We start from the raw sequence: 16656 nt of genomic DNA, 5'->3' as shown, positions 1-16656 counted from the left end.
TACAATTTATGAAACCCGATGCGGCCCTCAGGCCAAAAAGTTTGCCCACCCCTGAGCTAGTAGCTGAACCCACAAGGTAGATAAAGGCCCTATTACATCTGCCAGCTAAAGGAGATCTGCTTTAGCTTACACAGCAGAGGCCTGTGGCTTTAGAGATTGAAAGGCCAGGGATTACATAAGCCTCAAAACCTCCACCCGATTGGAACGACTGGGTCCCTCTCTGCTACTCTCCACTACTGCCCTGGGGTTCTTTGTGGTTGCACAAATCCAGACTACGTCTCCCTAAACCTGCTCCCAGCACATACAAGTACTGCATTACTTGCTCTCTCAGCTGTGTGCAACCCTGCAGCAGCTCAGTGCTTTGGGACCAAGCTTCCAGACAGCTCCGCTCTGCTGTAGGCACCTCAATGGAGGGGCCAGACTGAGTTCTCTTGGGGATCTGGCCCTCTGTGTCAGAACAGGGGCTGCAGGGTGCAGCACACTTACAAACATGATTGGGTGCATCCAGCTTCCTCTCCCCTCTACTTGGCTGAGCTGTCCTGTCGGAGGGGAGGATGGTGATTTAATCAGTACCTTGATTATGCATTGGATAGGACATCAGGGCTGTCTCACGCTGGCCCCCAGGAACTAGCCAACTTCTTATACGTCTAGTCACAAAAGGGACATCTTCCGTCCCCTCTGAAACATGATGTTCTTTCTGCGTGTGTGATCACAAGCCGGTGTGGGGGGGGTGCTCCAGGAGAGAGCAGGTTTAAGGGGAGGGGAGAATTATCTTTCTGTTTATATTTTCATATGCACAGGGGCTCAAAGGAGTGGTAGGTGCTCAACACCTCTGAAATTCAGAGCCTTTTGTCAAAGAGCCACTTGGCCATCTGAAGAGCACCAATGGAAGCAGGAACTGGCCTGCATGCTGGGATAAATGCTGAAAGTCAGAAGAGGTTTAAAAGTAGAACTAAGGGTCTCCTAATCAGAACTCCCTAGAGATCTATTTTTAAAAAACAAACAGAAACCAATAAGCTGAGACGACTCTACAGTCACCAAAATGTTCTCATTAGCCAGTAAGTGGGAATCGCAGCTAGCTCAGTGGGAAGGATTACAACAGGGCTTGCGGATTTCAGCTATTACTGATTTGCTGTGTAATGGGACTTCGCAAGCTAGACGGGCTCCAGGGGTCTCCGTCTCCTTCTCAGATGCTGTAGTGGGTCAATGCCAAGAGAGTTGTTTGACATTTGCTGAGCTCCACTTGAGCCTACTCCTTTTTGTTGCTCCATTGGGCAGTTCTCCAGAAAACGGGAGTCTTCATGGAGCGGCTAGAACTCATGTAGGCAGCGATCTTCTCCAGGGCCTACAGGGAAAGCAAAAGAAGATCCATCAACGTAAAGAGACATCATCAGCTCCTCACATGCCCCCTACCCATCATCACCGCCAGAAATTCAACGTGGGCCACAGCCAAACAGGTGCTTGGGAATCGCTCCCCATTGCAAACCAGACAGGCACGCAGCCACCTCTTATCAGACATTCCTATGGCCCAGTTCTTCTGGAGGACCAAGAGTCTGATCCAAAGTTTGCTGAAATCAGTGGGAGCCTTGACACAGACTTCAAAAGGCTTTGGATCAGGCCCCAAGGATGTGATTTTTCAAAGCTGCTGACACTCACCGCTCCGCTCGATTTCACTCGGCACTTCGGAAAGCCAGGCCCTTACGTTGCCGAGCTGCTCTAGGTTTAGGAGCAGATAAAGCACTTTCTAAAAGCAGGAAGTCCTGTAACTTCTCAAAGCTCCATCTCTCAAAAACAGTTTGTCCAGTTCCAAACTCAGTCTGCTCTTCAAAATCTCCTCTGCCCAAGAACCAAGCTTGAGAAATTCAGGACTGTAATGATGTGCACTTGCAATGTATTATTCAGCTACTAGGTGACTATTAGAATTCTAATCTATTAGAATTCTTTGAAGGGGTCAACAAACATGTGGACAAGGGGGATCCAGTGGACATAGTGTACTTAGATTTCCAGAAAGCCTTTGACAAGGTCCCTCACCAAAGGCTCTTATGTAAATTAAGCTGTCATAGGATAAAAGGGAAGGTCCTTTCATGGATTGAGAACTGGTTAAAAGACAGGGAACAAAGGGTAGGAATTAATGGTAAATTCTCAGAATGGAGAGGGGTAACTAGTGGTGTTCCCCAAGGGTCAGTCCTATTCAACTTATTCATAAATGATCTGGAGAAAGGGGTAAACAGTGAGGTGGCAAAGTCTGCAGATGATACTAAACTGCTCAAGATAGTTAAGTCCAAAGCAGACTGTGAAGACCTTCAAAAAGATCTCACAAAACTAAGTGATTGGGCAACAAAATGGCAAATGAAATTTAATGTGGATAAATGTAAAGTAATGCACACTGGAAAAAATAACCCCAACTATACATACAATATGATGGGGGCTAATTTAGCTACAAGTCAGGAAAAAGATCTTGGAGTCATTGTGGAATGATGTTAGGAATCATTAAAAAGGGGATAGAGAATAAGACTGAGAATATATTATTGCCCTTATATAAATCGATGGTACGCCCTCATCTCGAATACTGCGTACAGATGTGGTCTCCTCATCTCAAAAAAGATATACTGGCACTAGAAAAGGTTCAGAAAAGGGCAACTAAAATGATTAAGGGTTTGGAACGGGTCCCATATGAGGAGAGATTAAAGAGGCTAGGACTCTTCAGCTTGGAAAAAAGGAGACTAAGGGGGGATATGATAGAGGTATATAAAATCATGAGTGATGTGGAGAAAGTGGATAAGGAAAAGTTATTTACTTATTCCCATAATACAAGAACTAGGGGTCATCAAATGAAATTAATAGGCATCAGGTTTAAATCAAATAAAAGGAAGTTCTTCTTCACGCAGCGCACAGTCAACTTGTGGAACTCCTTACCTGAGGAGGTTGTGAAGGCTAGGGACTATAACAGAGTTTAAAAGAGAACTGGATAAATTCATGGTGGTTAAGTCCATTAATGGCTATGAGCCAGGACGGGTAAGGAATGGTGTCCCTAGCCTGTCTGTCTGTCAGAGGGTGGAGATGGCTGGCAGGAGAGAGATCACTTGATCATTGCCTGTTAGGTTCACTCCCTCTGGGGCACCTGGCATTGGCCACTGTCGGTAGACAGGATACTGGGCTAGATGGACCTTTGGTCTGACCCGGTACGGCCTTTCTTATGTTCTTATGACTATGTGCTGTTCACCAGTTCCCTGTCTGGAGCTCTTCACAAGGGAGACAGTGCTGGAACTTGAGCTATGTGGAAACTTGTTTGTGTGTGATTGTCTTCTATAATGAACACCTCCTGTTTAAGGTGAACTCCGATTCCATATATTGTGAAAGGGACCAAGAGGTGGGTTATTGTTTTGACAAGATAAAGGGTGCAGAAGGCTTAGAATGGAAACCATCTATCAACCTTAATTGGGAAAAGTAACTTGACCAAGGGTCACACGCTGCAGACCCTGCAGAACTGGAACTAGCTTGGCCAGCCCTGGAGATCCAGAGAGCAGCATGTCACAGGGGAGTCAGGGCCAAGCTCACCTCAAATCGGTCAAGAAAATCCTTCAGATTCTTTAGTTGATCCAGGCACTTGGGCGCGAACATGCGGTGCTGATCCAGGATGTCGTACGCGAGGAAGTCGACATAGGTGAGCTTGGAAATTAGAATGAAAATAAGCAGAGCGTCAGATCAGAACCATCCCGATCTGCACTTCCCATCTCTGGCCTCTCTTTAACACGGAGCAGCTACGTCCTCAGTCCCTGTCTAGCGACATACCTTCTCCCCAGCAAACCACTTCCGGACCCCCAGGAACTGGGAGAACAGCTTCAGCTTCCCGGACAGCTGCTCCAAGTACTCCGGCTTCAGTTTCTCCTGCAGAAGGGAAAATAGAAGCAAGGGAGCTGTGGGTCAAATCCTCGCAATCCCCACCACCCCGGAGCAACTCAGAGTTCCGGCTTTCTAAGGTGGCCCCAGGCAGTGACAGGGGTAATTCAGTCCCAACTTTTGGGGCATAAACTGATCATCTGAAGGGATCCCCCATTCCAGACACTCTCCTCCCTCCCATGCCAACATCAGGGAACTAGTCTGGTGCATGATAGAAATTATTCACCTTCCTTTGAAGGAAGAGGCTGTGGCTAAAGAGGAGCCGTAATAGACTTCACAGACTGGTCTGCTCTGACACATAATCCCTGAGCAATTCCACCTCTCTTTGTCTGTGAGGCAGCGTGGGATGGGGGAACAGGCAGTGCTGAATCTAGGGAGGGCTCAAATTCTATCTTACCTCTGCTACTGGTTTACTGTGAGACCTCAGGCAAGTCACATCACTTCTCTCTCCCCCACCTCTGTAAAATGGGGATAACTACTCTTCTGCCCAGGTAATTAATGGAGGCTTGTAAAGCTCTGGATTACATCTACACCTGTTAACCTCATGTGACCCTCCTGAGTCATCTGTTGCACTCCAGCTATGACCCACACCCCCAGGGGAGCAGGGATGCACTCACGAAGTCAGGGCTGTAGCAGATCCTTGCAAAGGCCAGGCGGAAATCCATCACCTGGTTCTCCAGCATGTCCACTCTCTGTATCTCCTCCTCACTCTCGCCAGCTGGGAGCCAGAAAACACACAGGGGCAGGGAGGCTCAGCAACCATGGTTTAAATCTCAACTAGCCTCTAAGGGCTTGTCTTCACTGGGGGGAATTGACCAGCCCAGCTATTCTGGAATGACCTAGGTCTTCTAGACTAACGGCCCAGCACTTTTACTCTGGACTGGGGACCTATTCCAGAGGAGCTGTTCCAGTCAAGTTCCCCGTGCAGACAAGCCTTCGACTTGCAGCAATACTCACCCATCTTGTGTTTGCGCGCTACGTAGCGGAGGATAGCATTGCTCTGCGTGAGCTTGGTCTGGCCGTCAATGAGATAGGGGAGCTGGGAGGGCAAAGAGAGGATGTCAGGGGATAAGTTCTCCCCACCCATTTATCCTACTCTTGGAGGGCACCGCAGCCACCAAGCTACTTGTGCCTCCTAGTCGGCGGGAGGTCAAAGAGCAGAGCTCAGTGTCTCATGAGCAGACCCTGCACTTTTTGACTCTGCTTGGGGGAGCAGGTGGACAGCAGGGCCCCAGATTCACTGTTCAGTGCCTAGCATTTAACCTTACAGCCATGCACAACCACCGATCACACTCAGGCTAGGCACGGCCACGTGCTCGCTGCTGCAAAGACAGCAAGGCCTGAGTCTCCTGCACCAGCCAAGGGGGCACTGGAGAGCTGGGAGCCCTTCCCCAGCCAACGGCCTGGCTCCACCTCAGAGCCAGCAGTGAAAGCTGCTAGTCTCCAACCACTTCCCTCTCTGACCCTGTCCTCCCCAGCGACACATGGGGAACAGCAAAGGAGGCTGCTACGTACGTTCGGGAAATCCAGCCCCAGCTTCTCTTTCTCGTTAGTCCATTGGCTTGTATCATAATCAGGACCTGGAGGTAAAGAACAGGATGGTAAGTCCTATGGCATGAACACCGGCCCCCCCACTGCATTTCCCTCACCACCAACCCTCCAATCCCACCCCACTGCATCTCCTAATCAACATCACCTCCCCACCACTGCATCTCCCACCCCACTCACTGCATCCCAACCATCACTGCTACCCCACAAACACCCACCGCACTGCATCTCTCCCCTGCCACCCTCACCACACCCACCCACTGCATCTCCCTCCCCACACTCACACACTGCATCTCCAACCATCACTGCTACCCAACAAACACCCACCCCACTGCATCTCTCCCCTGCCACCCTCACCACATCCACCCATTGCATCTCCTGCCCCACTCCCACTCACTGCATCCCAACCCCTCCACTGCATCTCTAACCAGCAATGCCACCCCACAAACACCCACTCCACTGCATCTCTCCCCTGCAACCCACACACTCACTGTGTCCCTTTCCCTCCCATCCTCTTCACCCCCCACCCTACATGAACAGTGACTGGTGGGAGAATTGGAGATTGAGTCCCCTGCTCTCTCCCTCTCCCCACACCCCAGGAGCTGAGGGGAGAGGGCCCTGGCCCATGACTCACCTCTAACCAACACTGCTCCAAGTCCAGGGCTGGAAGAAGACTTAGGTCCCCAGGCTGGCCCCTTTGCACCACTCTAGCAGCAGGAAAGGGCCAGAACCCAGAGAGAGCTTCCCACCACCCTTGGACAGCCCTATCCCTGGGGCAGCAGGTTTGTATAATTTTTGGTGGAGTCTAGAATGGGTCCAAGTGCCCGCCACCACCTGCCTAAGGCTCTGGCAGGGAGTTTGGGTGCGGGCTCTGGGCTGGGGTAGGGGGTTGGGGTGCAGGAGGGGGTGTGGGCTCTGGGAGGGAGTTTGGGTGCAGAGGGGGATTTGGGCTCTGGGAGAGTTTGGGTGCAGGCGCAGGGCTGGGGCAGGGGTGCGGGAGAGGGTGATGGGTCTGGTGCTTACCTCAGGCAGCTCCCAAAAGTGACCCACACACCCCTCTGGCAGCAGCTCCTAGGAGGGGAGGCCAGGGGTCTCCGCGCATCGCTGCCCACAAGCACCGCCCCCACAGCTCCCATTGGCCACAATTCCCTGCCAATGGAAGCTGCGGAGTCGGTGCTCGGGGCGGAGGCAGCACGTGGAGACCACCACCCCGGGGCCGTGGGGCCATGCCCGCTGCTTCCAGGAGTGGCAAGGACCGAGGCCAGGCAGGAAGGTGCCTTAGCCCCTCTACGCTGCCAGTGGTGGTGAGGGCAGCGGCCGGGGCCCCCCAGGCTCTTTTAAATCACCTGGGGGCAGCAGGCAGGGCCGGAGGAGAGACCCAGCCCCGAACACTGGTGGAGCATGGACACCACGGACCCTGAATATTCCTGGAGCACGGGCACCATAGACCCATACAACTCGGCACCCGTGCCCTATACCACACTTCTGCTCAGCTCCTGGCATGGGGCCTGTTCTGACATAGCAGAGCAGCCACTCAAGGCTGTGGTAGCTTACAGCACCCCCACAATTTTCACCACTGGCCTCTGATGTTAGATGCCAAACCTGGTCATGGGCGCCTGATTTTCAGAAGCACCGAGCACCGCCTGCTCCCATCGAAATCCCTTGGAGCTGCAGCTGCTCAGTGCCCCTGAGGAAAGCCAAGCTGCTCATTTACGTGGCTAACATCAAGCCCCCACATCTGATCCTTTCGGCCAACACTCCCACCCACGCTGGCCTCTCGTTCCCGGACGGTGCCATTTACCGACCTTGCAGAAACATCATGAAACGGCTCAGTGCCAAGGCTAGACACCATGAGCACAATATGGTGTTTATTACTGGAGTGCCTGAGGCCAGCTGAGAACAGGGTGCTGGGTGCCAGACAAACACAGAATCAAAGACCGTTCCTGCCGGGAAGCCCGTCTCTAATGAGATGGTCCAGTAGTTAAGAGCATGAACCTGGGGATTTGGGAGATTGAAGTTCAAATCTCTGCTCTGCCATACACTTCCTGGGTTCCCTTGGGGAAATCACGAAGCCGCTCAGAGCCTGAGTTCCCCAGCTGTAAAACCGGGATCCGAGACTAACTGCACTTTCCTACCACACTGGGGGATTGTGAGGCTAAATACAGTAAAAACTGTGAGGTGCTCAGATGATACCACCTATCCTAGGGGCCTATATAGCTATGCTCTGTGTCTGGATTTAACCGCTTCCCTGCTGGCTCAGGTCCCCTTTACAATCAGGCAGGGCGCACGCAAACCCCAATGATATGAAATCCTCACACTTCCGTTTGACACAGGGTGATAAGCAAAGCGTCAGTGGCCATGTGCAATCTGGCTTCGTTTATCAGTGCTCAAAGGTCTGTTTACCTGCAGGTGCCATGCTGGCTATGAAATAAACGTGCGGCAAATCCATCCCCACTAGTGCAGCCTGAACTGGGATATAAGCCCGGGGACATAGGGTCTGTTTGCAGTGCAATCTAGGGGTGTAATAGCAGAACATGTAGACACACCCGAGCCAGCTTTGATCTGGATAGTGCAGGTACCGATAGCAGTGAAGCTGTGTCAGCACGGGCCAGCTGCCCACGTACATACCCAGGGTCCCAGGTGAACTTGTATAGCCGGCACTGCTATTGGCATGCAAGCTAGCTAGAGGCACATGCTGCAGTTACACCTCCAACTGCAATGTAGACAGACCCTGAGAGGATTTACTGGGAGGGCAGGGAGAGTATAAACCCAGCAGAATCAGGGGGGAGGGGCAGGGCACGAGTTCCTGAGAATACTCATAGGCCCCCAGGGGCCACTGACTCTGATACAAACCTAAGGTCTTATCCTCAGCTTCTGTAAATCCAGGCAGATTCATTTACACCAGCTGAGAATCTCCCTCTCCCCAGCCATGAATGGCAGGAATTGTAATTCTTACTGTCTTTAATCAAGACAAATGATGCTATTGCTTGTGACAAGCACCTCCTGGTATAGTTTCCAGCCAGGGTCCCGAGTCCCAGCCAGAGGATCGGCTCTGGGATTGTCCGCAGTGTAACGACAATCTGCCGGAACTGGATTTCCTTGTCCAGTGTACCGGTAGTTCTTTCCCATAAAGAGAGTACAGTCTAGTGGTTAGAGCACAGGCTTGGTGTGAGGACACCTGGGTTCCACTCCCAGCTCTGTCACTCACTCATCGGGGCTTGGTCATCACTGCAAGAAAGGGTGTTTTTACACTGCGATAGCTGTCTCGATGTAAAATTCTGGTGGGGCCAAGGCACTGCGGTTCTTACCTTGATGTGGCTCAGTGGTTCTCAACCGCAGGCCGCTTGCAGCCCAATCAGCACAGAGCTGCAGCCCATGTGCCGTGCTCAGGGCCATACAGGTAGCACTGGGATGTGGTACACAATGGTAAACAGGATGAGAACCACTGATGTAGCTGATTGATAGGGTAGACCTCAACCAGTTGCATCCAGGTAAAAACTCCAGTCTCTTGTCTCCACCATGAGTTTACAGAGAGAGAAATAACTACAAACACCTTTTTGCAGTGAGGACAAAGCCGGGGTGACCTTAACGCAAAGTCCCTCACCCTTTCTGAGTCTCAGTCGAAAGGGGAATTTTACTTTCATGGTGCTCTGGGAAGTTGTGAGGTAGAATTTTATCGTGATTCTAAAGGGATAGAAATGTGCAATGTCATTGTAAAGCTGCACTTTCTGCTCGGGGAGACTGTGTTGCTTTGACACAGCTGGGGTTTCTTATCGCTCACTGTGACAAAGAGCAGCCCCGTGACCTTCAGAATCATATAACCAAATCTCGGGGTGCATGACTCAGCAAAAAACCCCAACAAGGTGAGAAATTAGTCCAAGGCAAGAGAGTCACAGTGTCTCTCTGCAGCCATGGAAGAGTTAACCCAAGCCCCTGGGAGAGCAGAGACAGGAAGTGGCTGTTACAAAGCTGCCTTCTAGAAACAGGCTGGCCAGGGTTGAGCAATGCTCCCAGCTCCCATGGACTCCAACTGGCGTTGGGCCCCTCAAAGTCTGTCCCTTCCAGCAGCAGAAAGGCCAGCTCCGGACAGAGGGCACTGTCTTAATATAGGGCAGATCCCTGCTCTCGCTGAAAGCAATGGGAGTTCTGCTCTCAACTGCCACAGGAGCAGGACCGGGCCCTGTAAGCAACAGCAAATAGAAGCCGATACAGGCCTGGCAGAACCAGACTTTGGAGGAGGAGTGACCTAAGGCAGGAGGGAGAAGAGGGTCTGAACCTCCTCCCCATTAATGCAGAGGGGCTGTACAGCCGGCCCTCCGGAACTGACCTCGCTAGCTGACTAATCCACACACCCCATCCCCAGACAGAGAGGAAAAGGCAGTTTCTAACACAGCTGCGGAAACCTGAGCACCTCCAGGGAGCTCATTGCTAACAGCGAGTCTAAGGTTACAGCCTGCTCAGAACTAGTTTCTACCACAGCCCTGCAGAGTTGTCCTGGTTAATTTCAGGGGTGGCAGCAAAAGCTGCTGTTCTCCTGCCTGGTGTGATCTGCAAACGGCAACTTGATAGATTTTTGCAGTGGAAAAAATCTGGCCCGAGTCAATGATTTCTTGCAATTTCCAGCTGCGATCTGGGCTTGATCCAGCATCAGCCTCTCTATTGCCTTGAACAAGCTTAGACCCTAATTGAAGGGCCTGCTCTAAGGAGACTCAGGAGCCAAGATGCCACGTGAACAAGCGCACCATTCAGTGCTGTTAAAGGACCTGGACACTTATTGCTATTTAACACTGTTGAGCATAGATCTTAAAACATCCCTTAGCCCTAACGATAACAGCGCACCCCTCTCTCACAATATGAGGTTGGTACAGACCCAACCACTTCTGTATCCCTCCCCAACACCAGTTCTGATCTCCACACAGGTTCCCTGCCAAGACTGCAAAAGACAATGCACCTTGCAAGTGCCTGTCTCACGCTCCACAGGGCAAGGCAGCCCGGGGCGCAATCTCCACCCATGACACCTTACCTTCCCCACTGGGGCTGTATTGCTTGTCCTCATAGGGAGTGTCCGTGTATTCCAACAGCAGTCGGATGGCGTGAGCAAGCTGAAAAGAGGAGCACGAGAGCATTTATATCCCAGGATCCCTCCAGTTCCATTGGGCGAGCCCAGAGCTTGCCCATCTCCGAGAAAGCAAGATAAATTGACCTTCCTCCCAATTCTGCTCACAGCTGCTGGAGCCCAGGACTATACACAGATCATGCGTGACGGCTTCTACCTTAGCCAGCGCACCACACAGGGGATTGAACCAGGGAACCTCCATCGCTCAGACTGGAAGGCCAGAAGGGACCATCATGTTCGTCTAGTCTGACTTCCCGCACATCGCAGGCCACAGAACCTCCCCCACCCACTCCTGTAATAGACCCCTAGCCTCTGGCTGAGTAACTGAACTCCTCAAATCATGATTTAAAGACTTCAAATTACCAAGAATCCACCATTGACACTAGTTTAAACTTGCAAGTGACCCGTGCTGCAGAGGAAGGTAAAAAAATCAAAAACAAAAAAAAAACGCAGGGTCTCTGCTAATCTGACCTGGGGGGAAATGCCTTCCTGACCCCAAATATGGTGATCTGTTGAACCCTGAGTATGTGGGCAAGACTCACCAGTCAGACACCTGGGAAAGAATCCTCTGGGGTAACTCAGAGCCCTCCCCATCGAGTGTCCCGTCTCCAGCCATTGGGGATTTTTGCTACTAGCAGTCACAGACGGGCCACATGTCATTGTAGCCAGTCTCATCATTCCCTCCATAATCTCCTCAAGCCCAGTCTTGAACCGGTTAGGTATTTTGCCCCCACTGCTCCCCTTGGGAGGCTGTTCCAGAACTTCACTCCTCTGATGGTCAGAAATCTTCACCTAGTTTCAAGGCTCAACTTGTTGATGGCCAGTTTATAGCCGTTTGTTCTTGTGTCCACATTGGCGCTTAACTTAAATAACTCCTCTCCCTCCCTAGATGTATTAACAGAGAACGATCACATCTCCCCTCAGCCTTCGTCTGGTTCGGCTAAACAAGCCAACCTCTTGTACAGTATGTTTTCCATTTCTCTGATTATCCTAGTAGCCCTTCTCTGCACCAGTTCCAGTTTGAATTCATCTTTCTTAACCATGGGAGACCAGAATTGCACACGGTATTCCAGATGAGGTCTCACCAGTGCCTTGTATAACAGTACTAACACTTCCCTGTCTCTACTGGGAATACCTCGCCTGATGCATCCTAGGACTGCATTAGCCTTTTTCACAGCCACATCAGGTCAGGGGCTCATAGGCATCCTGTGATCAAGCAATTTACTCAGGTCTTTTGGCTCTTCTGTTGCTTCCAACAGATACATGCCCATCTTATAGCAAATATTCTTGTTGTTAGTGCCTACGTTCATGACCCTGCACTTTGCACTATTAAATTTCATCCCATTTCTATTCCTCCAGTTTTCAAGGTCCTCCAGATCTTCCTGTGCAATATTCCGGTCCTCCTCCATATTGGCAATACCTCCCGCTTTTTGTGCCAAGGTCATGAATGAAAATGTTAAATAAGATTGGACCGAAGACCGATCCCTCAGTGGAACGCCCCTAGTAACCTCCCTCCAGCTTGGCAGTTCACCTTTCAGTATGACCTGTTCTAATCTCCCCTTTAACCAGTTCTTTATCCACCTTTCAGTTCTCATATTAATCCCCATCTTTCTCCAATTTAATGAATAATTTCCCATGTGGGACTGTAAAAGCACAAGCTAAAGTTCTAACAGACTCAGATCCACCATAGAGCGCACACCATATGTGTGAGGGGAGACCGACAACACACCTGCCCCACGGCATTACACATGCTCCTGGGAGTTTCAGTAGCCTGAGTTAGGAACCCTGCATTGCACTGTGGACCCAAAGAGGGCTTTTCTTGCTGAGACCACGCGGCAACTAATGCAAAATTGCAATGGGGCTCCTGACCTTCAAGCCACCAGCCACTGGGGGGACTACACCCACCAATGACATGCCTCCCCTCCCCCCAGACATCTGCTGTTGGGAAACAAAACTTTTACAGAGTTACAAATAAAGTGCCCAGTCAGGGCCTGGCAGTGGGACGAGTCCATCAGAGTTTCACTGCAGAAAGGGGCAGGGGCAGGAGTGTGTAGGGCTTTCTGCAGGGACGCATCATGGGCATTGGCTGCAGGGCAGGGACGACTTTCCCCCAGCCCCACCCTTGGGGAAGGAATGAGGGTGGGGGACGGACACTTTCACGTGATGGGGCCCTGCTCTCCTAGGGCTCACAGCTGAATTCTCAACTGGCCTGCTTGCGAGAGCCCATCCCTCTACCCCAGGCAAATCTTGGCTACCATGACATGTGACCCCAAGCAAACCTGATAGAGCCAACCCATACATTCCCCTACAGAGACCTCCCCCACAGCTGGGGGGCTGCCTACCCCACTCCTGCACCCTCACCCCTCCCCCATAGCTAGGGCTGCCTGCCCCACTCCTTTACCCTTCCCCCATAGCTGGGAGGCTGCCTGCCCCACTCCTGCACCCTCCCCCATAGCTGGGGGGTCGGCTGCCCCTCTCCTGCAGCCCCGCCATAGCTGGGAGGCTGCCTGCCCCTCTCCTGCCGCCCCTCCCCCATAGCTGGGGGGCCGCCTGCCCCACTCCGCGCTGGCCCGGCGCTGCCCGCACTCACCCCGCGGACGTCCCAGTACCCTAGGGTGACCCCCATGCTGCCCCTGCGCTCCGTTCTCGCCGCGGTTCGATGCGCTCGAGTGGGACTGCGCGGGGCGGAGATCCGAGCTCCCGCCTGGAATCCGGTTACTTGCCTGTCAGGCCAAACTCGCTTCCCCAGTTCCTGGGCGGTCGCGGGGGGCGGATCCTGAACGCTGCGGACCCCACCTGTTAACCCTGCCCTGGCTGTCTGCACTCCTGCAGCCCCCCAGCCCCTGCCCTGCCCCCCGGGGGGACCGACCCCCCACTATCTCTGGGGGCCTTAGAGGTTAATTTAGCTCATTGCTGAGCTGGCTCTCCCTGCAGTGTTATGCCCTGGTGCTAGCCAACCTGCGGAACTCCCTGCAGCAGGACGGCGCTCTCTCTCCATCATGTACTGGGCGGTCAGTGGGGCAGTGTCTGTTGGGGGGAGGGGTTGACTTGGCAGGACTCTGACCTGTTGTGACTGACCTTTCCTTCCCTGGTCACCTCAGCCCCTTCATTCACACCCTGCCCATCCGGCTTTGGGCAGTAGCTTTGCTCGGATCAGCTGGGTGCAGAAAATAGAGTCTCAGGAGGCAGCTCTGGTCACCAAACCTGCAAAGTCTCTTACAGGCCAAATCCGGGCGTTCTGGGCCAGAGCGTAGCAGGAACGCTTGGCATGCACAAGCCAAGTTGGCTCGGCAGGATCTGGCAGGCCACCCTGGATCGGGGCAGAGTTTTCCCCTCTCTGCCCACCCCTATGTTTCCACCCAGGGTGGGAGCTGGCCAGAGATACCAACCCCTCACACCCATTGTATGTGTTGTTGGAGGGTTTGTTCGTGGCTCTGGCATCCATAACCACTGCCCCCTTTCCTATCACAGACAGGGGGACAGTGGTGAGACTGGGACCGGAGAAGAGGGGGCACTGCAGGCACTAGGTCCTTACCTCCTGCTGAAAAGGGCCTTAGTGTAGCGGTCGAAGGAATAGGGTGGTTTGGAGCCCCTGAGAGGGCTTTTTGTTACTTGTTCATTTCTGTTGGGTCCATATTGAAGGTGTGGGCGCACCATGGATTTATATAGAGGCATTATGATATTTTCTGTTTTATTATCTATCCCTTTCCTAATGGTTCCCAACATTGTGTTCACTTTTTTGACTAATGCTGCACACGGAGTGGATGTTTTCAGAGAACTATCCACAATGACTCCCAGATCTCTTTCTTGCGTGGTAACAGCTAATTTAGACCTTGTCATTTTATATGTATCATCGGGATTATATCTTCCAATGTGCCTTACTTTGCATTTATCAACACAGTCCTTTAGCCAGGGATGCATGGAAGAACATGCAGGCTCTGGGCCAGGGCCAGAAGAGGCTTTTTTCTGCTTTAAATGAAATGGAGAAGGAACTTGTAGAAAATCCAGGGGGTTTTGACGTGGAGCCTGGACTCTCTGTGGACGTGGATGGATGAAGGGGACTCCTGCTTACCCCTTCCTGAGGTTAGATCTTCATCTGTTTGGCTTTGGCTCGTTTTCTGCAGTGGGAAATTTAAGGCCCTACTATGTCAGCTAAGCCCCGACACTGGTGTCTGTCCTAGCCAGCCATCAGCGGAAGGTGTCACAAGAATCAGGTTTGCCCCAGTGAAATAATACAGGTTTCCCTAATACTCCCCTTCTAGGGTTTTGAAATCTCATTTCCGCCATCCCCACTTTCTACCTAAAACTCCAACCCCCCCACCTTTTTAAAATTATTATTGAAAGGCATGAAATGTGAAACTGAGTGAAGGAAAGTGTTTTTACCCTGTGCGTAATGAGCCTATGGAACTCATTGCCACAATGTACAATTGAGGCCAAGACTGCAGAAGGACCCAAAACAGGATTCTCCATTTTTGTGGATAGTGAGAACATCCTAGTGACCCCTTCTGCCCTGACCCAGGATTTCCAAGGCAAGGGGTGGAAGGGTGCTGAGAACACCAACAACTGCAGGGGAACTTGGACTTTCGCCCAAAGGTTGCTTCTGTTGTATCTGGAATGGAAATCAAATCGTACAACCTCCAAAGCCAAGACTCTTTGACCTGGAGTCTGGGTTCCGTAGATGGCAGTGAGAAGCCCGGCTTCCTATTCTGAACTCTAGAGCTAAGATACCAACTCTGCTCAGGCTCTAAAGTGCTGCGGACTAAAGGTATTTAGTTCTCTCCAAGCTCTCTAGGACTCAATTCCTTGGCTCAGCTTCCTCCAGAGACAAATCCAAGCCCCCTGCTCTGTCAGAGTCAAACCTGACACGGACATTGCTGCCACACTAAGCCAGCTGTAGTGGGTGGTATTGTAATAGGCGGCTTGCTACAGCTGACCTGAAAACTAGCAAATGATTCTCCCAAGGGAGAATAATTGCCCAGGTTTGGGGTAAATCAAGTTTCCCTAATACTGAACTTTAATGGAGGGTTCAGCTCCCATGGGTGCTGGAAGTAGGGCGCCGGGTTGCTGCAGCACTCCTTGATTTGAAGTGGTTTCCATTATATACAGGGTTTACAGTTTGGTTCAATGCCTCTCAGCATCCACACTATAAAAAATGTTCCAATACCACTGTCAGATCCTGTCCTACCCCAGAGCACCCTTCTAAGACCTTCAGGGGTCACAGAAAGCCCTTTTATTCCCAGTGGTTTCTCCGGCTCCCATTTGCAGTGCTGCTGACAGGGTTAGTAGGACTGTCAGTGGACTGTCAGAGGATCCTATTGATTCACATTCCCCTATCTTTTTCAAGGATAGAGCAGGGGTTCCCGAATGGTCTCCATGTGTGACCCCAGAACCATGCAATACTGAGGATTCCATGTCCCACAATCCTCTGCACCCTTACTCCAAAGTTTCTCACACATCGCTGAGCCGGGCTGCTCTACCACCTGCTCTGCAGAAACACCAAGAGCTGCCTGGGACTTTCTGTTGCCAGTTCTCAGCATCTGTTTACCCTTGGCCAGGTGCTAATGTAACTTAACCACAGCCGGCCCTGTGCAGCCATTCATTTTCATGCCCAAACATCCCCATGAAGGACACTGGAGGTGTGGGGGGGGAATAGGGCAAGGGTCTTTTGACTCCCAGCTAGTGCACTTTGGCAGAAACTGGGGTTGCCCTGAAATCCCAGGACCGTTTAACACTCAGGTTCACAGGTTCTTAGGAAACACTGTGGATAATCGATGCTCCTCCAAGGGAGCAGCACCACACTGCAGCAACACAGTCCTGGCTAGATCCTTCAGGCTCCCAGCACGGGGGTGAGGAAGAGGAGGCTGCAGGTACTGAGTAGGAAGAGGTCACCTGGGATTCCCCATTGCTGCTGCAGTCTGGTGGGGAGAAGTTCAGAGCTGCATGACCTGCAAGGCTGCTGTCAGCTTTGGGAGCTGCCCCCTCGGAGGTTCTGCTGAGAAGGTCCTGGAGCGTCTGGGCCTCACTAATGATCAAGGGGCCGGGATTTGGCTGGGTGGCTGCCGGTGAGCACTCTGACATCTGTTGTGTCTCCC

At 52.0% G+C, this 16656-nt stretch overlaps 1 protein-coding gene across 2 annotated transcripts in view; it reads right to left on the bottom strand.

Annotated features, from left to right (window-relative positions):
* The window catches only part of LOC128836469 (glutathione S-transferase 2-like), a 47506-nt gene extending 34305 nt beyond the window's left edge, over window positions 1-13201 (bottom strand). The window contains exons 1-8 of one of the 2 annotated variants that reach the window (XM_054026782.1): window positions 13155-13201; window positions 10472-10550; window positions 5416-5480; window positions 4858-4939; window positions 4518-4618; window positions 3793-3888; window positions 3559-3669; window positions 1081-1345 (exon numbers count right to left, since the gene is read on the bottom strand). In XM_054026782.1, coding sequence (XP_053882757.1) covers window positions 1250-1345; window positions 3559-3669; window positions 3793-3888; window positions 4518-4618; window positions 4858-4939; window positions 5416-5480; window positions 10472-10550; window positions 13155-13190 — 666 coding nt within the window. In that variant the 5' untranslated portion in view covers window positions 13191-13201 and the 3' untranslated portion in view covers window positions 1081-1249. Of the gene's footprint in view, window positions 1-1080; window positions 1346-3558; window positions 3670-3792; window positions 3889-4517; window positions 4619-4857; window positions 4940-5415; window positions 5481-10471; window positions 10551-13154 lie in introns of those variants that run through there. The other variant, XM_054026783.1, reaches the window with a different exon arrangement.
* Window positions 13202-16656: the final 3455 nt, after the last annotated feature.

This window comes from Malaclemys terrapin, chromosome 4, assembly GCF_027887155.1.
Source record: "Malaclemys terrapin pileata isolate rMalTer1 chromosome 4, rMalTer1.hap1, whole genome shotgun sequence".
Classification (NCBI taxonomy): Eukaryota; Metazoa; Chordata; order Testudines; family Emydidae; genus Malaclemys; species Malaclemys terrapin.
This window is presented reverse-complemented; position numbering and strand designations above follow the sequence as displayed.